This window comes from Cherax quadricarinatus, chromosome 21 (genome assembly GCF_038502225.1).
Source record: "Cherax quadricarinatus isolate ZL_2023a chromosome 21, ASM3850222v1, whole genome shotgun sequence".
NCBI lineage: Eukaryota > Metazoa > Arthropoda > Malacostraca > Decapoda > Parastacidae > Cherax > Cherax quadricarinatus.
The window spans coordinates 33,661,023-33,686,560 of record NC_091312.1 but is presented as its reverse complement, the minus strand read 5'-3'; the positions used below and the strand labels follow the sequence as shown (position 1 = coordinate 33,686,560).

The following is a 25,538-nucleotide window of genomic DNA, read 5'->3' as shown; positions in this document are numbered from 1 at the left end:
TAGACACATCCATCAGCATTTTGGGGGGAATTCTTTATCAAAAGTTTTTTTACTGTATCAAGATTTTTGAATACAACTTTAATATTAAAAGTCTTAAGAAGAGAAGGCATATCAGCCAAGTTTTCATGGTAAGGGAGAACCAACATATTTTTAGTTGAATAAGGCTGGTTGTCCCTTTTTGGATTGTAAAAAGTATTTCTAGCAACTTTAAAAGATTTATCAATTTACGAATTTGTAGTCCTGAGTTCATAGATGAGGAAATATCCAAAATTTATGAAATAGGTAATGATTTAAAATATCCAAGAAATGTAATAGATAAATCTTTTAAAGTTGCTAGAAATACTTTTTACAATCCAAAAAGGGACAACCAGCCTTATTCAACTAAAAATATGTTGGTTCTCCCTTACCATGAAAACTTGGTTGATATTCCTTCTCTTCTTAAGACTTTTAATATTAAAGTTGTATTCAAAAATCTTGATATAGTAAAAAAAACTTTTGATAAAGAATTCCCCCCAAAATGCTGATGGATGTGTCTATAAGATTCCTTGTAAAATTTGCGATAAAGTTTATTACGGTCAAACTGGTAAAAATCTCGAACTAAGATTAAAACAACATAAATATAGCATTAGAACTGGACAAGATTCCAATGCTCTTTTTATTCATGTAAGAGATTTTAACCATCCAATTGATTTTCAAAAAGTTGGGAAAGTAGTATCAAGCAAGTCCATGGTCGACAGGAATATAATTGAATCTTGTTTCATAAAAAGCAGTTTTGACAATAATATGAATATTTCCTTTGGTTTATATAAATTAGATCCATTTATAATTAATAGAATTTGGGAAGAATTTAATAATACACTGGACAGATAATAATTTTTAAATTTTCTTGGGTAGAATAGTTTGTTGGTGAGTTGTGCAAAGGAACCGTCCAGTTGGGCCGTCGCGCGTCAGGTGTTTAACCATTGTGGGATCTGATAGTGAGGTGTTGGCCAGACCCCTTATATAGCTTCCTTGGATGCTTTACTTTCATAGTTCCTTGATAATGTGAGTAGTCACGAAAGTGCTTGGAATTTCTCTATTCTTTCAGAGTAGTTGTTTTGCATATTCTGAAATCACCTGTTTAATGTGATCTTATTGCATATATATATATATATATATATGGGGTTTTAAAAAAAAGTGAATGTTGCGGTGAAGTGTAGAATTAAAGGATAAAGAATCTAATAAGAAGTAGTTGTCACAGTTGCTTTTTGCCGATGACACGGTGCTTTTAGGAGATTCTGAAGAAAAGTTGCAAAGGTTGGTTTACCATTTTAGGAGAGTATGTAAAAGAAGGGAATTAAGAGTGAACAAAGGAAAGAGCAAGGTGATGAGAATAACAGAAAATTAAGTAATGAAATATTGGACACGAGAATAGAAAGAGGGAGTATGGAGGAAGTGAATGTGTTCAGATATTTAGGAGTGGACGTGTCGACAGATGGGTTTATGAAAGATAAGATGAACCATAGTATTGATGAGAAAAAGGTGAGTGGTACATTGAGGTATTTGTGGAGGCAGACAGGGGAATTTATCAGAGTATAGTGGTACCAACACTCTTATATAGGTGTGAAGCATGGGTTTTGAACGTTGCAGGCACGTTGGAGGCAGTGGAGATGTCATGTCTGAGGGCAATGTGTGGTGTGAATATTATGTAGAGTTCTTAGTCTGGAGATTAGAAGGTACGGTGCTGCCAAGAGTATTGTTTTGGGGGCTGAGGAGTTATTGTGGAGGTTTAGACATTTAGAGAGGATGAAGAAAATGGAATAACTTGGAGGGTGTATAAATCTGTAGTGGAGTACAGGAAGGGTAGGGGTCGTCCTAGAAAAGGTTGGAGAGAGGAGAGTAAAGAAGGTTCTGTATCCGAAAGGTCTGGACATCCAGCAGGAGTAGACGAGTGTGTTAGGGGTGAAGGCAAATGGTTTTTATGATTTGACGTACTGTTGGAGTGTAAGCAAGGTAACATTTAGGAAAGGATTCAGGGAAACGAGTTAGCTGTAGGTGGAAGTACAGTGCCTGCACTCTGAAGGAGGGATGAGGATATTACAGTTTGGAGGGGCATCTGAGCTATAGTGTCAGCTCGCTTTTGGCAAGACGGTTATGGAGTGATGGTGAGAGTGTTATTTCTTAAATCGCTGGGAGACGGCCGGTGTGTAAATAATAATATTAATATTTTTTTGGGCATTCGGGTTCTGCACGACATATATATATTTTGGGTCGTACATAAAGGGGATAGTTTATTAGTCATTAATGCTGTGATTTTATTATATTGGAAGTCAGTATAAATAATAACAAACAACGTTTGTTACATTGGGCTTTACACCATTCTTATTCGTTGACGTTTTAATCGATCAATATAAACTTAGACCAGCTATTCTTTAAACGTCTATACAGCTACACAGGAAATCTATTTCTTTTTTTTTAATACAAAATCAAACATATTACCGCTGATGCGAGATCATAGAAACTTAGGCCCTCTAGAAGTCACTTGCAGGATGTCATCATGTGACGTAACCAAGATTGTCAACAGGGTTGAACATGAGGCAGTAAATGTTTGTCCTTGGGCGAAATTTGTGTCATTATAATTGTTTGAGGGTCATGGATAAGTTAGCAGCAAGTAACGCTCGTTTGATAACGTATCTTCATAGGTTGTTTGGTGCACTCATCATTGTTGTCACACTGGGTGGAGCTCAGGAAGCAGTGTCATAACTGGTACATCTTCAAATAAAAGTGGTATTGCAATTATAAATATAAAAATTAAGGTCAGGTATGTATCCTGGAGATAGCGCTGTAGGCGGGAATCACATGTGTATCCAACACACTACTACATGTAAGAGATACGTATGTATCCTGAAGATACTTGCTAGTAGAGGCATTTGTATCCTGCAGGCACTGATAGATGCATTTGTATTCTGAAGACACTTGTATCCTACATGCGCTGTATGTGGGAAACACTTCTGTATCTTGCAGACACACGGGTATGAATACTGCAGGCACATGGTGGCGGGAGCCACGTATGCATTCTGCAAACTTTATTGCAGGTGGGAAACATAAATCTTGTAGACATTGTTGGAGGTAGGATAACAGCAGAAATCACGTAAATACTGTTGCAGCCTGGGAGACATGTATTCTACTGATACTAATATATTCTGTACAGTTGGTAACAGTGACGAGTAAGTAGTGATGCACCGTGACACCTTCCAGTGATGACTAGGCAGTGATGCACCGTGACACCCTCCAGTGATGACTAGGCAGTGATGCACCGTGTGACACCCTCCTTCAGTGATGACTAGGCAGTGATGCACCGTGTGACACCCTCCTTCAGTGATGACTAGGCAGTGATGCACCGTGTGACACCCTCCTTCAGTGATGACTAGGCAGTGATGCACCGTGTGACACCCTACTTCAGTGATGACTAGGCAGTGATGCACCGTGTGACACCCTCCTTCAGTGATGACTAGGCAGTGATGCACCGTGTGACACCCTCCTTCAGTGATGACTAGGCAGTGATACACTGTGTGACACCCTCCTTCAGTGATGACTAGGCAGTGATACACCGTGTGACACCCTCCTTCAGTGATGACTAGGCAGTGATGCACTGTGTGACACCCTCCTTCAGTGATGACTAGGCAGTGATACACCGTGTGACACCCTCCTTCAGTGATGACTAGGCAGTGATACACCGTGTGACACCCTCCTTCAGTGATAACTAGGCAGTGATACACTGTGTGACACCCTCCTTCAGTGATGACTAGGCAGTGATACACCGTGTGACACCCTCCTTCAGTGATAACTAGGCAGTGATACACCGTGTGACACCCTCCTTCAGTGATGACTAGGCAGTGATGCACCGTGTGACACCCTCCTTCAGTGATGACTAGGCAGTGATACACCGTGTGACACCCTCCTTCAGTGATGACTAGGCAGTGATGCACCGTGTGACACCCTCCTTCAGTGATGACTAGGCAGTGATACACCGTGTGACACCCTCCTTCAGTGATGACTAGGCAGTGATGCACCGTGTGACACCCTCCTTCAGTGATAACTAGGCAGTGATACACTGACAGTTATAACTAGACAATGATACACGGTGTAAGTTATAACTAGGCAGTTATACACCGCGTGACAGCTATAACTAGGCAGTGATACACAGTGTAACATAACTAGGCAGTGATGCACCGTGTGACACTCATAAATTATGAGTTTCGGCCATCTAAGAATTTTTCGTGTCTTCAGACGTGTAAAAAATATATATTAAACTTCCTATTGACTTTTTTTGTTAGGTAAAATAACCTTTGTGGTTTTTGTGTACAGTTACATAATTTGTAGTACACAACATCACAAATTACACGATAACTTTACTGTCAAGAATACAACCACAGGTTATGCGCTTTAGTTTTCGTCTGAATGTTATATAACATAACACAGGGATAAACAAATGTTAATCTCCAGCTTATGAAATCTCTGCAACACAGAAATGATTGAGTACTTGTGTTACACTTTCCTAAAAGACGTAGAATATATGGCTATATAATTTAGGTGTGTATTGTTATAATGAAGCGCTAAACCTACAAGGGTCATACAGTGCAGATTTACATCTGTAATCGGATGAAACATATCTATTAGAGGGGATACAAATGTGAATACAAAGTAAAGTATATAACTCGTAATTATGTGTTAAGATTGGACGTTTTTTTTTTTTATTTAGAGTTGTAAATGAAAAACTCTGTTTAGATGAGTTACTGAAGTAATACAGAACTTTTTTAAAAATAGGTTAGACAAATACACGAGAGAGAAAAATGACTGTAAATGGAACCTGCCGTGCAGGTGGCAGCTGAAGGATTCCCGTAATGTCCCTTTTATAATAAAACAACAAGAAATTAAGATCTAGAGTAAGTTCCTGTTGGGGAGGAAAACTTCCTGTTGGTAACCCTTGTTCATAAGCTTTGCTGTGAACGAGATACAGTTGGCAGTCCTGCTAGACACTGCGTGAAGTAGACAAACTTGTACGTGGCTTCTCAGTGAGTGTTTTTGCTTATCGACTGGTCTGACCTCACAGTACTCACCTATTTCGTCTCCATGTCCCGTCACCGCCATCAGATGAAGGATGTCAGGAGAGAGAATATGAGGAATTCCCTTTAGTTTGCCCATGATATTTCTTAGAACAAGTATATAGATCACCACCGCACAAGCCAGCTCAACGCACTGCAACTCTGTGAGTGTTGCCAGTCAGTAATATATTTAGTGGCTACCGAGAATACTTCTGGCACTTCTGCGTAATAATAAGTTTGTTTCTTTCTGTTGTGCTATATACCTGTTGTCAGATGTTTATGTAATAATTACGTTGGTGATATATAAATAATGATAAACTAATGGTAATCAATTTACGAAGATCCATTTGTCTGATAAGATTCATGATATCGGATAAGAATGCGTTTTCAGTTTGCTTGTCAACAGTCAGAAAACTACTAGTGTCATTTAACCATAGAAATAAAGGAACGAAAACATCAAACACCATCAGATATAAGTAACTGTGAGTGAAGAATATTAAATAGTAAGAAATCTAAAAAAAAAAAATTATTGATCTACTAAATAATTAAAATGAAGAGTGTGTCTCGAATCATTATCAGATATTGTAAGAAAAATATAGAAACACTTTTAAAATTTACACTTCTAGTAATAGTATTTTAAAGACAAAACGTTGATTCAAAACGAGGAGATTTTAGATTTTGCCACCGAAGTGGCTAGTTTATTGTGCACCACATATCCATCCTGTGGACGGTAGCGCAAGAGCATATGGATACACAAAAGGCCCAGGAACTAGGCCCCAAAGGGGTTAACAGGTGTACATATGGGTTTTTATTTATCTACATATCTACAGTTCACTTATCTGTTTCAAGCAAATTTAGGAAACTTGCTTAGTATATCTGGTATCTTATTTTCATTAATAAGCTATCTTGACATGTCACATAGGTTATTATACTGTCTGTCTCTGTATTCCTCAGTAAGTTGACAATTAAGCACATAGTGTTCAAGACGGTGACCATATGCCTGATCACATAATTTGCATTTAGTTTGATTATCATCTGTGTGTCTCCCAAACTGCCAGAAATACTTTTAACCAAGCCTAAGCCTGGCCACTACAACATCAGTCTGTCTGTTATAAGTTAGTAAGTAAGTAAGTTTATTCAGGTATACACAAATACAGTTACATAGAATTATCATACATAGCAGCATATGTGTAGAGAACCTGGGATAACCCAAAAAAGTCAGACAGAGTGACTTATTTCCATTGGGGCCACATTGCAAGTTGCTCCATGGACATACCTATCTACTCAGGTTTCTAATTGCATTCCTATAACAATCATTTTCATTATTTACTTGTCTCCTAATATTATTCCTAATGCTAAACACAGATATACCAGTTATATTCTACATTTTCCTTCTGGGTACTCTTCTTGGCTACCATATCAACTTTATCATGAAGGAGTAATCCAATGTGTGATGGGATCCATAGCAATTGTACATTAATTCCTTTGTCCCTGATTTTTGAGTATCTATACCTAGCTTCTCCAATGAGCATGTTGTTGGAGTCAGTATACGATTCAAGAGCCTTCAATGATGACAGAATCAGTAATGATGATAGAGTCAAGCTCAGTGTCATAGGTTAGCTTTAGCGCCATTAGGATTGCAAACAATTCAGTTTGCAGTGTAGACGCCAAGTTGTTAATTCTTATGCCTAACTCAAAGCTATTATCGTTCTTAACTAGGGAGGTGGCAACAAGAGCAGATGCAGCCCTGCCAGAAGACTCCTGTTTAGATCCACCAGTATATAAAACTTGTGATAACTTATTACTACCAGCTAGGCGAGAAATTTCTTATTGAGCAGTTGCTTTAACAAGTGATGTAAGGAAGGGATTACTAGCAATGAGCTTCTTGGGAGGGACTTGCAGATATGTGATATTAAATGAACACATCTTCCACGGAGGGGTGAAATGCTCTTGTTGCCTACAGTGATACAGCTCATGTAGGTTATAAAACTTAATGCAATTGCACGTTTTCACAATCCATTTAGATCTGTGTATTTACCTCTAGACACTTGGTAAGATTCATTGTGACAGTGTCTGGTTCATTTCTTAACATTCTAATACCGAGTACAATGTTAATCCAATGTTAATACCAAGCTCCTTCCTCACATTAAGAACCTTTGCAGATTTGGGAAACGAGGAGAAAACAGTATACGTAAAAGAAAACATACTTTTTTCACATTCCGTGAAATATATGTTAGAAATGTTCTTTTGATTATAATAAACATTTTTAAGTTTGATATCACACGTTAATATTATGTTCAAGGTCACTGAAGATTTATCTACAGTTTATAGTAAAAACTATAAGTAATATAAAATTTAATATACGTAATTTACGCAAGTGTTCTTAATGTTTTAATTTATGAATACAAATTACAGAATTGACTACCAGAGAAATAATTCATAATAGTTCTTCTCGAGATCGTTAAGACGGTTTATCAGAGCACGAGAGAAATTGTTTGTTTAATTTGTATCTTTCCAGTGAAAGTTGCAATTATTATAACAGTTTATCTTTGAAACAAGAAAATAAAGTTTTGACAATTCAATAAAACAGATCTGGGAAGTATATGCACATAATATGCTTCGTCATAGTTTAAACATCGAGGTATTTTAAGAGTTTATTATGCACCTGTCAACGTGCGTATACATTTAACTCCCAGACACAATAAAATAAGCATAAGTAACAGGCAGAGTATTACATTCCCAATAGAATTTTTAATATAATAAAGCACAAAGCATCCGGAGGAACATTATATCTCATTTAAAACAGTTAAACTTGAATGTAGTAGATATTATTATGTTGTACTTATTTCTTATTCGGAAGAAACATCAATTTGAGTCAACCTTAATCAACCACCCTTTAATCACATCCGAGTGTGTGTGTGTGTGTGTGTGTGTGTGTGTGTGTGTGTACTCACCTAGTTGAGGTTGCGGGGGTCGAGTCCGAGCTCCTGGCCCCGCCTCTTCACTGATCGCTACTAGGTCACTCTCCCTGAGCCATGAGCTTTATCATACCTCTGCTTAAAGCTATGTATGGATCCTGCCTCCACTACATCGCTTCCCAAACTATTCCACTTACTGACTACTCTGTGGCTGAAGAAATACTTCCTAACATCCCTGTGATTCATCTGTGTCTTCAGCTTCCAACTGTGTCCCCTTGTTACTGTGTCCAATCTCTGGAACATCCTGTCTTTGTCCACCTTGTCAATTCCTCTCAGTATTTTGTATGTCGTTATCATGTCCCCCCTATCTCTCCTGTCCTCCAGTGTCGTCAGGTTGATTTCCCTTAACCTCTCCTCGTAGGACATACCTCTTAGCTCTGGGACTAGTCTTGTTGCAAACCTTTGCACTTTCTCTAGTTTCTTCACGTGCTTGGCTAGGTGTGGGTTCCAAACTGGTGCCGCATACTCCAATATGGGCCTAACGTACACGGTGTACAGGGTCCTGAATGATTCCTTATTAAGATGTCGGAATGCTGTTCTGAGGTTTGCCAGGCGCCCATATGCTGCAGCAGTTATTTGGTTGATGTGCGCTTCAGGAGATGTGCCTGGTGTTATACTCACCCCAAGATCTTTTTCCTTGAGTGAGGTTTGTAGTCTCTGGCCCCCTAGACTGTACTCCGTCTGCGGTCTTCTTTGCCCTTCCCCAATCTTCATGACTTTGCACTTGGTGGGATTGAACTCCAGGAGCCAATTGCTGGACCAGGTCTGCAGCCTGTCCAGATCCCTTTGTAGTTCTGCCTGGTCTTCGATCGAGTGAATTCTTCTCATCAACTTCACGTCATCTGCAAACAGGGACACCTCAGAGTCTATTCCTTCCGTCATGTCGTTCACAAATACCAGAAACAGCACTGGTCCTAGGACTGACCCCTGCGGGACCCCGCTGGTCACAGGTGCCCACTCTGACACCTCGCCACGTACCATGACTCGCTGCTGTCTTCCTGACAAGTATTCCCTGATCCATTGTAGTGCCTTCCCTGTTATCCCTGCTTGGTCCTCCAGTTTTTGCACCAATCTCTTGTGTGGAAGTGTGTGCGTGTGTGTGTGTGTGTGTGTGTGTGTGTGTGTGTGTGTGTGTGTGTGTGTGTGTGTATGTATATGTGTGTGTGTGTGTGTGTGTGTGTGTGTGTGTGTGTGTGTGTGTGTGTGTGTGTATGTGTGTGTGTGTGTGTATGTACTCACCTAGTTGACTCACCTAGTTGAGGTTGCAGGGGTCGAATCCAAGCTCCTGGCCCCGCCTCTTCACTGGTCGCTACTAGGTCACTCTCCCTGAACCATGAGCTTTATCGTACCTCTGCTTAAAGCTATGTATGGATCCTGCCTCCACTCCATCGTTTCCCAAACTATTCCACTTCCTGACTACTCTGTGGCTGAAGAAATACTTCCTAACATCCCTTTGATTCATCTGTGTCTTCAGCTTCCAACTGTGTCCCCGTGTTGCTGTGTCCAGTCTCTGGAACATCCTGTCTTTGTCCACCTTGTCAATTCCTCTCAGTATTTTGTAAGTCGTTATCATGTCCCCCCTATCTCTCCTGTCCTCCAATGTCGTCAGATTGATTTCCCTTAACCTCTCCTCATAGGACATACCTCTTAGCTCTGGGACTAGTCTTGTTGCAAACCTTTGCACTTTCTCTAGTTTCTTTACATGCTTGGCTAGGTGTGGGTTCCAAACTGGTGCCGCATACTCCAATATGGGCCTAACGTACACGGTGTACAGGGTCCTGAACGATTGTGTGTGTGTGTGTGTGTGTGTGTGTGTGTGTGTGTGTGTGTGTAGGTATTAGGTTGGTAGACAGCAACCACCCAGGGAAGTACTACCGTCCTGGCAGATGACTGAAACAAACCTGTAAATGTTTTACGTGATGGTAGGATTGCTGGTGTCATTTTTCTGTCTCATAAACACGCTGGATAACAGGTATATCTTGCTACTTCTACTTACACTTAGGTCACACTACACAGGCACGCACATGCATACATATACATACACACATCTAGGGTTTTCTTTTTTCTAAATAGCTCTTGTTCTTTATTTCCTCTCTTGTCCATGGGGAAGTGGAAAAGAATCTTTCCTCCGTAAGCCGCGTGTCGTATGAGGTGACTAAAATGCCGGGAACAATGGGCTAGTAACCCCTTCTTCTGTAAACATTTACTAAAAAACAGAAGAAGACAAACTTTATAAAACTGGGATGCTTGAATGTGCGTGGATGTAGTAGAAAGAGATGATTGCTGATGTTATGACTGAAAACAAGTTGGATGTTCTGGCCCTAAGCAAAACAAAGCTGAAGTGGGTAGGCGAGTTTCGGTGGGGAGAAACAAATAGAAGGGACACAGATATATCAGATCACTTTTTACTTGTAGCTACAGTGAGAGTAAAAGGTAGTTGGGATACAAGGAAAATAGAAGCAGCAAGTAAGAGAGAGGTGAAGGTTTATAAACTAAAAGAGGAGGCAGTTAGGGTAAAATATAAACAACTCTTGGAGCATAGATGTACTAATGGGAGTATAGGCAATGGGGTCGAGATGTATGGGGTAGGTTTAAAAATGTAGTGTTAGAGTGTTCAGCAGAAGTTTATGGCTACAGGAAAGTGGGTGCGGGAGGGAAGAAGAGCGATTGGTGGAATGATGTGATGAGAGTAGTAAGGGAGAAAAAGTTAGCATATGAGAGGTTTTTACAAAGCAGAAGTGATGCAAGAAGGGAAGAGTATATGGAGAGACAAAAAGAGGTTAACAGAATTGGGAAGCAGTGTAAAAAGAGAGCAAATGAGAGAGTGGGTGAGATGTTATCAACAAATTTTGTTGAAAATAAGAAAAAGTTTTGGAGTGAGATAAACAAGTTGAGAAAGCCTAGAGAAAAAATGAATTTGTCAGTTAAAAATAGGAGAGGAGAGTTATTAAATGGAGAGTTAGAGGTATTGGGAAGATGGAGGGAATATTTTAAGGAATTGTTAAAAGTTGACGAAGATAGGGAAGCTGTGATTTCGTGTGTGTGTGTGTGTGTGTGTGTGTGTGTGTGTGTGTGTGTGTGTGTGTGTGTGTATATATATATATATATATACGTATATATATATATATATATATATATATATATATATATATATATATATATATATATACCTAGCGATTGGCAGAGAGCATGCATAGTTCCTTTGTATAAAGGCAAAGGGGACAAAAGAGAGTGCAAAAATTATAGGGGGATAAGTCTGTTGAGTATACCTGGTAAAGTATATGGTAGAGTTATTATTGAAAAAATTAAGAGTAAGACTGAGAATAGGATAGCAGATGAACAAGGAGGCTTTAGGAAAGGTAGGGGGGTGTGTGGACCAGGTGTTTACAGTGAAACATGTAAGTGAACAGTATTTAGATAAGGCTAAAGAGGTTTTTGTGGCATTTATGGATTTGGAAAAGGCGTATGACAGGGTGGATAGGGGGGCAATGTGGCAGATGTTGCAGGTGTATGGTGTAAGAGGTAGGTTACTGAAAGCAGTGAAGAGTTTTTACGAGGATAGAGAGGCTCAAGTTAGAGTACGTATGAAAGAGGGAGATTATTTCCCAGTAAAAGTAGGCCTTAGACAAGGATGTGTGATGTCACCGTGGTTGTTTAATATATTTATAGATAGGGTTGTAAGAGAAGTAAATGCGAGGGTCTTGGCAAGAGGCGTGGAGTTAAAAGGTAATCACACATAAAGTGGGAGTTGTCACAGTTGCTCTTTGCTGATGATACTGTGCTCTTGGGAGATTCTGAAGAGAAGTTGCAGAGGTTGGTGGATGAATTTGGTAGGGTATGCAAAAGAAGAAAATTAAAAGTGAATACAGGAAAGAGTAAGGTTATGAGGATAAAAAGATTAGGTGATGAAAGATTGGATATCAGATTGGAGGGAGAGAGTATGAAGGAGGTGAATGTATTCAGATATTTGGGAGTGGATGTGTCAGCAGATGGGTCTATGAAAGATGAGGTGAATCATAGAATTGATGAGGGGAAAAGGGTGAGCGGTGCACTTAGGAGTCTGTTGAGACAAAGAACTTTGTTCTTGGAGGCAAAGAGGGGAATGTATGAGAGTATAGTTTTACCAACGCTCTTATATGGGTGTGAAGCATGGGTGATGAATGTTGCAGCGAGGAGAAGGCTGGAGGCAGTGGAGATGTCATGTCTCAGGGCAATGTGTGGTGTGAATATAATGCAGAGAATTCGTAGTTTGGAAGTTAGGAGGAGGTGCAGCATTACCAAAACTGTTGTCCAGAGGGCTGAGGAAGGATTGTTGAGGTGGTTCGGACATGTAGAGAGAATGAAGCGAAACAGAATGACTTCAAGAGTGTATCAGTCTGTAGTGGAAGGAAGGCGGGGTAGGGGTCGACCTAGGAAAGGTTGGAGGGAGGGGGTAAAGGAGGTTTTGTGTGCGAGGGGCTTGGACTTCCAGCAGGCATGCGTGAGCGTGTTTGATAGGAGTGAATGGAGACAAATTGTTTTTAATACTTGACGTGCTGTTGGAGTGTGAGCAAAGTAACATTTATGAAGATATTCAGGGAAACCGGCAGGCCGGACTTGAGTCCTGGAGATGGGAAGTACAGTGCCTGAACTCTGAAGGAGGGGTGTTAATGTTGCAGTTTAAAAACTGTTGTGTAAAGCACCCTTCTGGCAAGACAGTGATGGAGTGAATGATGGTGAAAATAAAAAAATAATATATATATATATATATATATATATATATATATATATATATATATATATATATATATATATATATATATATATATATATATATATATGCATACTTGGCTCACGTCCAGCTTGGGAGGAGATTCATAATCTTTGATACATTGTACCAATGTATTCATGTTTGTGTTTTCTGTCAAAGTATTCTGTCTATATAATTTCATATAGAATATAAAATATACGGGGTTGTAGAAGAAAATATTCAAACAGCTCCGGGGAGAACCTTGAGTTTTCCCTGAGGTACGTTTATTGTCTTCTCTGCGGATGAGGGTCCCCAGTCCAGCTATAGAGGTGGTACCTCCCTAAATTTAATTTATAATATATATATATATATATATATATATATATATATATATATATATATATATATATATATATATATATATATATATATATATATAATGTCGTACCTAATAATCTGAACTCCATTTGTCAAAGAGTGGCATATATAGGCGTATCAGAAGAGAGAATGGGCAATTAAGAAATCAGTATATTCAATTAAGGAGAGAAATAAAGAAAGGAATAAGAAAAGCAAAAAGGGATTATGAGGCTAAGGTCGCAAGGGATTCAAAGACTAACCCAAAAGGGTTCTTTCAGGTATACAGAAGTAAGATTAGGGACAAGATTGGCTCACTTAAGAGTAACTCTGGTCAGATCACTGACAGTGATAAGGATATGTGTGAAATTCTCAATACCTACTTCCTCACAGTTTTCACCCAGGAAAATACTAGCGATATTCCTGAAATAATAGATTATATAGAACAGGATGATGATAAACTATGTACGATTGCGGTAACTAGTGACATGGTCCTCAGACAAATAGAGAAACTAAAACCTAACAAATCCCCAGGCCCTGATGAACTGTTTGCAAGGGTGTTAAAGGAATGTAAAGAGGAATATTGCATACCTTTGGCTAATCTTTTTAACATATCACTACAAACTGGCATAGTGCCTGATAAGTGGAAAATGGCAAATGTAATACCTATTTACAAGGCAGGTGATAGGTCCTTGGCTTCGAACTATAGACCAATAAGCCTTACCTCCATAGTGGGAAAATTTATCTAATCAATAACTGCCGAAGCAATTCGTAGTCATCTTGACAGGCACAGATTGATTAATGAATCTCAACACGGTTTTACAAAGGGGCGTTCCTGTCTTACGAATTTACTAACTTTTTTCACTAAGGTGTTTGAGGAGGTAGATCATGGTAATGAATATGATATTGTGTATATGGAATTCAGTAAAGCTTTCGATAGAGTTCCACACCAGAGGCTATTGAGGAAACTTAAGGCACACGGAATAGGAGGAGAAATTTTTTCCCGGGTAGAGGGATGGCTGACAAATAGACAGCCAAGAGTTTGCATAAATGGGGAGAAATCAGAATGGGGGCACGTCACAAGCTGTGTTCCTCAGGGGTCAGTGTTGGGCCCGTTGTTGTTCACAATTTACATAAACGACATAGATGAGGGAATAAATAGCGACATAAGCAAATTTGCTGATGACACCAAAATAGGCCGTCCAATTCATTCTAATGAGGACACTAGAGCACTCCAGGATGATTTGAATAGACTGATGCAATGGTCGGAGAAGTGGCAGATGCAGTTTAATATTGACAAATGCAAAGTTCTAAATATTGGACAGTTAAATAACCATGCCACATATAAACTAAATAATGTAGATCTTAATACTACTGATTGCGAAAAGGATTTAGGAGTTCTGGTTAGCAGTAACCTAAAACCAAGACAACAGTGCATTATTGTTCGCAATTAAGCTAACAGAATTCTTGACTTCATATCTAGAAGTATAAATAATAGAAGTCCTCAGGTTGTTCTTCAACTCTATATATCCTTGGTTAGGCCTCATTTAGACTATGCTGCTCAGTTCTGGTCACCGTATTACAGAATGGATGTAAATGCTCTGGAAAACGTACAGAGGAGGATGACAAAGTTGATCCCATGTATCAGAAATCTTCCCTATGAGGATGGACTGAGGGCCCTGAATCTGCACTCTCTCGAAAGGCGTAGAATTAGGGGGGATATGATCGAGGTGTATAAATGGAAAACAGCAATAAATAAAGGGGATGTAAATAGCGTGCTGAAAATTTCCAGCCAAGACAGGATTCGCTGCAATGGTTTCAAGTTGGAAAAATTCAGGTTCAGGAAGGATATAGGAAAGCACTGGTTTGGTAATAGAGACGTGGATGAGTGGAACAAACTCCCGTGTACAGTTATTCCGGCTAAAACGTTGTGTAGTTTTAAAAATAGGTTAGGTAAATACATGAGTGGGTGTGGGTGGGTGTGAGTTGGACCTGACTGGCTTGTGCTGCTGGGTCTGGTGCAGTGCTCTATCCTTGAGTGAAGATGACCAGACTGGGAGGGTCATTGGGCTAATCCGTTGGGGGGGGGTCATTGGTCTAATCCGGTGGGGGACATGGACCTGCTCCTCATGGGTCAGTAGGCCTGGTGCAGTGTTCCTTCTTTCTTATGTTCTTATTTTCTTAAAAAATTATTTTACAGAATGATAGCCAGTTTTTCTTCATTGACAGTGATATGAAGATTTTATTTGTGGACCAAAATTAACTTAAAAGCCTCACCTAACTTCCCTTAAACTAACGTAATATTTTTTAGTTAAATTCTGCAATATATTTCATAGGTTAATTTCAATTTATTTAATATTTTTTAAAATCTATGATACATATATATTTTTTTCGTAATGGTAAGTTTATTTCCGCTAATTTATGGCAAATTTTCATTCTGCTAATTAGACAAAGTGCACCCTTGCCAAATAGGTCAAACACGGCGCTTCGGCTTATACGGAAGTGTTAGTTGTGTGTGTGTGTGTGTGTGTGTGTGTGTGTGTGTGTGTGTGTGTGTGTATGTATGTGTGTATGTATATATATATATATATATATATATATATATATATATATATATATATATATAGATATATATACACACACACACACACACACACACACACACACACACATGTATATATATATACTAATATTAATGTCATCAGTGGATACATATCCACTGATGACATTAATATTAGTAAGGGAATGGTATAGAGATCCATGTTAAAACAAAACATTCCAAATTGCCGTCAAAGATTCTTTAAGTCTTATGATACACGTAATAATAATAAAAATTTGCGCCTTACTAAAGCAGATAAAATAAATGCAATAGTAATTATGAAAGAAAATCATTGTTCATTTTTTCTTGGTAGTCTCTTAGACGATACTGAAACTTATTCTAAACTTAGAAAGAATCCCTTAAAAACTGTAACAGCAATTTCAATAAAACAATAAACTTCCACTGAAAGGCAAAGATGAATTAATCAAACAATTTACTTCCACTAATCCATCTATACCCTACATGTATGGGCTAGCAAAAACACAAACCAGGTAATCCAGACAGACCAATTATTAGCTTCATACGATCAGTTTCATATAAATTATCCAAATGGCTTGTTGACATTTTGAGCCCTATTGTTTTTAAAATTTCTAACTAATGTTAAAAGCAACATAGATTTAGTTGATAAATTAAGTTCCTTGACTGACTTATATGATTTTAACATGGTTAGTTTTGATGTTACTTCCTTGTTTACGAAAGTTCCTGTTGATGATTTATTTTCTTATCCGAAGAACTCGTTAATTATGATTTACCATTGCCAGTTCCTACTATCATTCAACTCATTAAACTTTGCATTGTTGATGCAAAATTTGTATTTAATGATAAGTTTTACACTCAGAAGTTTGGTATGGCAATGGGAAATCCTCTTTCATCTGTTCTTAGTAACCTATACATGGAATTTTTTGAAACAAGACTGCTTAACACAATCCTCCCTAATAGAACTAAATGGTTCAGATATGTTGAAATATTTTGTGTCTTATGCCCAAGAAAGTAGATATACACCATTTCCATGTTAAATTAAATAGCTTAGCCCATTCTATAAACTTTACTGTTGAGTTTGAGGGAAATAATTCATTGCCTTTTCTAGTTGTTTTAATTAAGGGTAATGAATTCAAATTTAAAATTTACAGAAAACCTACAAATAACTGTTCCTATGTGCACTCTTATTCTTCACATTAAGATATAGTTAAACTGTCTGTCTCATCAATGTTTTTGAGAGCTTTGCGTATTTGTAGTCCAGAGTTCATAGATGAAGAAATATCCAAAATTTATGAAATAGCTAATGATCTGAAATACCCAAGAAACGTAATTGATAAATCTTTTAAAATTGCTAGAAATGCTTTTTACAATCCGAAAAGGGACAACCAACCTTATTCAACTAAAAATATGTTGGTTCTCCCTTACCATGAAAACTTGGTTGATATGCCCTCTCTTCTTAAGACTTTTAATATCAAAATTGTATTGAAAAATCTTGATACAGTAAAAAGAACTTTTGATAAAGAATTCCCCCCAAAATGCTGATGGATGTGTTTATAAGATTCCTTGGAAAATTTGCAATAAAGTTTATTACGGTCAAACTGGTAAAAGTCTCAAACTAAGATTAAAACAACATAAATATAGCATTAGAACTGGACAAGATTCCAATGCTGTATTTATTCACGTGAGAGATTTTAACCATCCAATTGATTTTCAAAAAGTTAAGAAAGTTGTATCAAGCAAGTCCATGCTCGACAGGAATATAATTGAATCTTGTTTCATAAAAAGCAGTTTTGACAATAATATGAATATTTCCTTTGGTTTATATAAATTAGATCCATTTATAATTAATAGAATTTGGGAAGAATTTAATAATACATTGGACAAATAATAAATCTTAATTCTTGGGTAGAATAGTTTGTGAGTTGCCGTGAAGGACCTGTCTAGTTGGACCAGCAGACCTACTGCAGTGTTCTCTTTCTTGTGAGTTGTGTTTCGTCGCGCGTCAGGTGTTGCTTTGTTGTGGGATGTGATGGTTAGGTGCGGTCTAGACCCTTTATATGCCATCCTTTGATGTATTACTTTTATTGTTCCTTGATAATGTGAGTAGTCACGAAAGTGCTTGGAATTTCATTATTCTTTCACAGTGGTTCTTTTGCATATTCTAAAATCACCTGTTTACTGTGATCTTATTACACACACACACACACACACACACACACACACACACACACACACATATATATATATATACACACATATATATATATATATATATATATATATATATATATATATATATATATATATGTCGTGCCGAATAGGCAGAACTTGCGATCTTGGCTTAAATAGCAATGCTCATCTTGCCATATAGGACAAGCGAAAATTTGTGTATGCAATAATTTCGCCAAAATCATTCTGAACCTAACGAAAAAAATATATTTCACTGTGTTTAAGTATTAAATTATTGTATATAAATCTAAAATATATTTAGTTGGGTTAGGCTAAAATAAATTGCTCTTGTTATAATAAGGTTAGGTAAGTTTTCTAAGATTCTTTTGTTGCAAAATTAAAAATTTTTACATTAACATTAATGAAAAAAATATATCTTTAATCGTATAAGAGAAAATTTTCGAAAGGACTTAATTTTAAATGAGTTCTTGCTAATTGACCAGTTTTACATATTCGGCACGACATATATATATATTTTCAACACACCGGCCGTATCCCACCGAGGCGGGGTGGCCCAAAAGGAAAAACGAAAGTTTCTCCTTTTACATTTAGTAATATATACAGGAGAAGAGGTTACTAGCCCCTTGCTCCCGGCATTTTAGTTGCCTCTTACAACACGCATGGCTTACGGAGGAAGAATTCTGTTCCACTTCCCCATGGAGATAAGAGGAAATAAACAAGAATAAGAACTAGAAAGAAAATAGAAGAAAACCCAGAGGGGTGTGTATATATGTGCTTGTACATGTATGTGTAGTGTGACCTAAGTGTAAGTAGAAGTAGCAAGACGTACCTGAAATCTTGCATGTTCATGAGACAGAAAAAAGGACACCAGCAATCCTACCATCATGTAAAACAATTACAGGCTTTCGTTTTACACTCACTTGGCAGGACGGTAGTACCTCCCTGGGCGGTTGCTGTCTACCAACCTACTACCTATAATATATATATATATATATATATATATATATATATATATATATATATATATATATATATCAATTTCATCATCAGATCATTTAAAAGATTTGTTCGATCCGGTTGCCTGGCGCTTTAGCGATAATTGTGTTATTGGAGGCCTGGTCACAGACCGGGCCGCGGGAGCGTTGATCCCCGGAACTCTCTCCAGGTAAACTCCAGGTACCCCTCAGGAATGTTCCTTGTTTACAGGGAGTGGCTTTTCATCCAGGGGGTTGAACCTGATCTGCCCTTCCTTTAATCGAACCTGATTGCTTTCCATTCCCAATGGGGTTGTATAACGCCTTGTTTAGTGTTTTCCCCGATGAAGGTAAACTGTGCTTTATTAAGCTTATTGCATTACTTCAAGTTACGAAGAAGTTTTAAATTTGTCGAGTTGATTCCAAAATATCTTACGCAGCTTCTCTCCGAAGCTGAAAATCGTCCCTTGTCATGATGGTACCTGCAGCTTTCTAAATTACTTAGTATCCCTTGACCTCAGGTTGCATCCCGGTCAAGAGGGTGATTTAAACGAGATTTGCTCTCGACAGTTCACCCCGTTATAATAAGCACATGAAATGTGTTATGATGATGTCACAGGAAACATTCCTGATACAGGTCTTTGTCATGGGAGTATATGAGAAAGAGATTGTAGAGGACTTACAAGTCACAGACGCTATCTGGCGAGAATTATATACTTCTGCTTACATTAAAACTATCATAAATTATCTAGGTGTGTGAGGCAAAACAAGATTACGGGATGTCTCGTTCAGGGACGAGACTATTACTGCAGGAACGCGTTAATATAGTGTCTAGTGGTAGCCTTATGGCAAGCCACACGTGACCACTGACTTAACACACACAGAACTTCTGAGTGATTTGATGTTGCTAACCTTCAAAAAGGGTATAGGGTGCCTTGATACTGGTAAAGGGTACTTATTCCAGTGAATTGAAGCTACGGTCCCCTTCCTTGGATCAAACCAGATAACATTCCATTTGGGATTATTGGGTCTCCAAAAATATATTATTATTATTATTATTATTAGTTGATAATTATAACACCGCTTAGCTCCATTATGGGTGTAAATAAAATACATTATTATTATTATAATCAAGGGGGAAGCGCTAAACCCGTAGGATTATACAGCGCCCAGGGGAGGGGGGATGTGGAAGGCATTCAGGCTTAATTCGGGGAACTGGAGCACAGATCCAATTCCCTAAATCAAGAGCCCCTCACCAACATCAAGGAACCTTCCATGAGGGGAAATAAAATACAAATACTAGAATCGTATAGGCAAGTAGCTTAATTACACGTATATAAACTTAAAATTAACTAATGTTCCTGTTTTTCCTGTCACTAATTATGGAATCTGTTTATAATGGTAATTACTTTCCTACTCTTTGTATGTGTGTTTTAGGAAAGATTGGGGACGCGCTAGGCTGGGTAATTATTTATATTTACTTACAGGAACAGTTTTATTTTCTTAATTAAGCATTCTGGTACTCATTAAAGCAAGGCGTAAGAAAAAAATAAGCTGACAGAATTTACATTTGGTTAGATTTACATCACCTGGTGGTTCATACTACTGGAAGCATTTGTAACCTAACTAAAGCCGTGTTGTTATTATTATTATTACAATCAAGGGGGAAGCGCTAAACCCGGAGGATTATACAGCGCCTGGGGGGGGGGATGTGGAAGGCATTCAGGCTTAATTTGGGGAACTGGAGCACAGATCCAATTCCCTAAATCAAGAGCCCCTCACCAACATCAAGGAACCTTCCTTGAGGGGAAAAAAGCCGTGTTGTGATAGTATCTAGCAGTCAACTGATTAGGTTAGTATAGCCGTAAACATGTAGCTGGTTGATAGTATGAAGAAGCAGTGGGAGGTACTGTACACGAGACATAAAATAATTTTATTAATAACGGAAGCTATGGTAATATGCCTCCTACGTTCTTAGCGCTTCCCCTTGATTATAATAATAATAATATGCCTTAAATATTACTTACATGACAGGTGATGCTCTTGTGCAGACCATAACGACTATTATTAAAACGTTTTCGAGAAGTCGGAAGTAAGGAAATCAATTATTTACATTAGTTCGGGAAGGTCAAAGCCAGCGCTACAGGGGTACGGCTGACACCAACCCCTACCTTTTATTATCACTGTCGCTGACACCACTACTCTTACCATCACCACCTGCTACCACAACACGACCACCTCTACCTGCTACCACCACAACACGACCACCACTACCTGCTACCACCACAACACGACCACCACCACACCACCTGCTACCACCACAACACGACCACCACCACCACTATGTAGATGCTCTATGTTTACGCTAAACTAGTTTTTTAAAGCGAGAATGAGAATGTATAATATGTGAGAATGAGAATATTTAATATGTGAGAATGAGAATGATGTTAGAATGAAAATGTTTGATTTTTCTAGCGGCGACATCTGTTAATGAAAGAGCTTTTAAAATCTGCCTTGATGCCGCTCTCTCTCTTGATCCAAGGAATTAAATATATACTCCCTTGTCATGGATCAAACCTGATTACTACCAAATCCCCGAGCGCAATATTTCCCCAACGGGTTTATCGCTTCTTCATGGATATTATGCGCATGTAATTTTTATAAATGGAGGAAGATTATCATTTTTGCGAGGAAAAAAGAAGAAACATTACCCGAGTGATGAGTTTGATGTGGTAATTTTCTGATTCATTACCTTGTGACACTTTATTTTTAATCCAGACCGTTTACAAAACTTGTAAACAATGCGCCTGTGTATAAATGGTAAATTGTAAGTGTTATGTTTACACTTAACTTTAAGTGAATATATTGTGCCCCCTGACAACGTAATTGAGTGTTACTCTTACCTGTGGTTCGAATATACTGTTAGGGATAATATTCCTTTTCTGATATCAGCTTGGTACAACGTTAGAATGTACTTTGATCACTATAGAAGAAAACGTGTAGTTAGATTTCTCAAAATTAATTCATAAAGGCAGAGGTGGTGTGGCCTAGTAGAGCGCAGCCACTCTGGAAATGTGGAAGCTAGTTAGATTTTTCATTTGATAATTAAGAATCGGGGTGCTTTCTTAGAGCTACTGTTCCAAATGCAAGGTAACCTGGACACCAAGAGTGAATTAACAATCAGTGTGGAGCTCAGGGCTAGCAGTTTAGATTATTATAATCATGAGGAAGCGCTAAACCCATAGGATTATACAACGCCTGTGTGGGGGGGATGGAAGGCATTTAGGCTTAATTCAGGAAATTGGAGCACAGGTCCAATTCCCAAGATCAAGAGCCCCTCACCAGCGTCAAGGAACCTCCTCCCTTGCGGGCAAGCAGTTGAGGTTCGGTCTAGTTAGCCCTAATCTACGGAGAGTGCCTGGAGTCTGAGGTTCTAGCCCAAGAGTCAACTTTGCTATTGTCCTTATATTTGAAGGTCCGATATTATAAAGGCTTTGAGTTCTTTGTGCTTGTCGACTTAGCTGTCCATCTTGATCATATTTCCAGTAAGGAGCTAATTTTATTAACCGAAGTTCACTGTCGCACAAAAATTTAATGATTCAGTTACAACCATTGAAAACTTTGCTCATGGATCAAGGAAACAAGAAAAAAAAAAAAAAAGGACAAAATTTTCACCCTAAATGGCAACAAACATCCACAACTACGCAACTTACAATGTGTAACTAGAAAGACTGGTAGAACATTTCGTGATTGTGGAGCCCCAGAACTGCTCAAAGCCTTCCAAACTGCATTAACAAATGCAAGGAAGAGAAAACAACTTAGGCAACAGAAGTGGGAACAATAAACAAATCTACCTTCTCTAAGTTTAGCCTGAAAATATGTAAATAACTATAAAAAAAAGAGTGGTAATGCTGTTCATGCTATTATTCTTGAAAAAGCTTTTGACCTCATAAATAACGGGGCCAACACATCCACTCATGAAAATCACCTATCTCATATTAGAACGAGTTGGGTCGTCGCTAGATATTTTTTGACACTATATTTTCTAGTCACAATGAACGACTATCAGTGAATGAGCAAGAATGAACAGGGACTCGAACCGTGGTTCTTACAGGCTACATGCCAGGACCACTTCACGAGTCCCTGTCCATTCTACTGTTTATATCCTCTATATTTAATTTTAATCTTATTGCCATTTGTTCACCAAGTCATATATCCCCCTAATCCAGTGCTATTCTATGCCAGATCTTGATCCTTTCCTATGACTTCATTAATATTAAAACTACCTATATACTTTTTTTATTGAGCCTATTTTCACTGAACAATTTTCTACATTAAATTTCAACGTGCATTTATCAATTCTTATATAACTTCTGTGTTGCTTAACATTTTGCATTCGGGAATGTATGTTTCTCACTCTTTCAGGCAGGTCAAGTATATTAATAATATCAGTGCTGGTACTAACCCTTGTGGAACGCCCTGTCTGAGCAGACATCATTTTTTCAGTAACTCCTGCGTGTTCAGACCCAACTGGCGAGTCACCTGTTAGCTACGCAGAGTAATTAAACTGTAAATTACACCCCCTTCGCCCACTCCTTTCATATAAATTCATGTAAAGGCTCTCACTAACATGTATTAACGTGATGTTATATGTATGATCTGTGGTCCCGTACCAGCGCGTATTAACATGATAGAATACGGGTTAGCTTCCCTATCAGCGGAGGTCTTATCATGCCACAGTTCAAACGTCACCTCAGTACCGGCCGGCACACAGGCTACGACCAGCTGGACGTCTCACACACTTGTACGAGTATTCATCTTGCAGTGAGTTCTCCGTTTGTTGATGGCACTGAAGCTTGCCATAAAAAAAGAATGTTGTGAGGTGATTACCTTTTGATCGCTTATACAGCAGAATGAAGTATGCAGTAAGGATTTAAGTTTAGCGTAAAGAGATGAGAGTGAGACGAAATGCTTCTCATCCCGTGTCTGTCTTGCAACTGCAGGTCCAGAGGTGTAGTGAGCGTTGACGGAGGACTCCACGCCATCTATTGAGAGCTTGTCCAACTGCATCTCTCAATTCTTCCGTTAAGGTAAGCATTTTACACTGCATCATTAGGAATGTCAGGATTGTATTACAAAATGTGAAAATACGTGTTTTCGTAAGGGAGTTCCTACATGGGATGCCTCGTAGCAGTTTACGACGTCTCGGCTTTATGAATGAATCTGGTTAGCTCCTCCCACCGGCAGCGCGCGCACCAGAGTGACGTCATGGCGGGTCATGAGCCTAGGTTTAAATACTGTTCAACACATCAAGAGAGAGCTCAGTCATAACTAGCCTATTCGTCCAGACAACACTGAAAGAGTATTTGAAGCTTAAGTCTCATAGCTTCACTGTGATTTATATTTATTATATAAGTGTGTGTTGGGTGAGAATACAGAAATAAGGAAAATGAGTGGGTATGACTATATGTGCGTGCTTGCTGACTCCACGGTGGTAGCGCGCGTTTGTTCCACCAATGTGACTACCTCAACCCACAGAAAGAAAACCTTTCAATGGAAAACCTTTGGTGAGTAACGATAGTAACTAATCAGCTGCTTGTGATAAGGTTTTGCACCGAGATAGATTGTTGTTGCACGAGAGGTTTTGACATGTAATTTTTTTCACTGGTAACTACATGATTCCTGCCACCACATTCATTGCGTAGAATTTTTTTTTCATGTTACTGTTTTGGAATATTAGTAATTTACAAACAAAATACTGAGAGTTATTTGCTAGAGTTTATTATTGATTTTGGCAAGTTGAATTAGTTAATTTTAAATGGATAAAAGTTGAACTGAATAAGGTAAAAGTTAAATGTTGTTTTTCGATTATTATGAACGAATAACAGCTTCGACCTGGTGATGCTAGGGTCACCACGCTGCTAATAACACATGAACAATATTGTCAGGTAACGTAGAAGATGTCTGAGTGGAAGTGTCAACTGGAGTAGATCAGCAAGGTAGAAACGTTTGTTTATGAGTTGTGTTCAATCTAATCTCGAAATTTTTGTGTATAAAAGGTTGGAAATGTGCTTATCCAACTTTGTTATAATATAGTATTTATTAAATATGTAAATATTTCAGAATGAGCTATTAGAAAAAATGTTTCTTAATGAAAATATAGATGTGAATGAGACGTGGAAAGTGAAAGTATATGTGGAAACGAAAATGGAACAGTTTCCATTATAGTTATGGGAGTGAATGACAGATTCATGCATGGGGTGACACAGTGGAGAATAAAGTGGTAAAATCTTTATCTTCCTGATACGTACAAAATTTATTTATTTTAAACAGGGAAAGTGCTAAATGCATAGGAGTCACATAGTACCTCGATGGTATTCAAGATCGATTAAGTTGGATCAAAAGTCTCTCGCTAACATCGAGGCATCTCCCTTGAGGGGACAAATAGCGTGGGTATTAACGTGGGAAGAGCCAGGAACGTTCGTAGGTGACTAATACAGATGGGATAAAGTTCCCATCTGTATTAGTGGAACAGTTTCAAGAGGTTGCCATATAGTGATTGAGATTAATAAGAAAAAGCGAACAATATGCTTACAAAGTTTGATAATAATGAAAACGATATCATGGGATTACCTGAGTTAGTGGAAAACG

General features: G+C 38.3%; 1 protein-coding gene across 1 annotated transcript in view; it reads left to right on the top strand.

Annotated features, from left to right (window-relative positions):
* Positions 1 to 24,224: 24,224 nt before the first annotated feature.
* The window catches only part of LOC128689152 (uncharacterized), a 22,533-nt gene continuing 21,219 nt past the window's right edge, over positions 24,225 to 25,538 (top strand). The window contains exon 1 of the mRNA XM_053777285.2: positions 24,225 to 24,454. Coding sequence (XP_053633260.1) covers positions 24,337 to 24,454 — 118 coding nt within the window. The 5' untranslated portion in view covers positions 24,225 to 24,336. The remainder of the gene's footprint in view (positions 24,455 to 25,538) is intronic.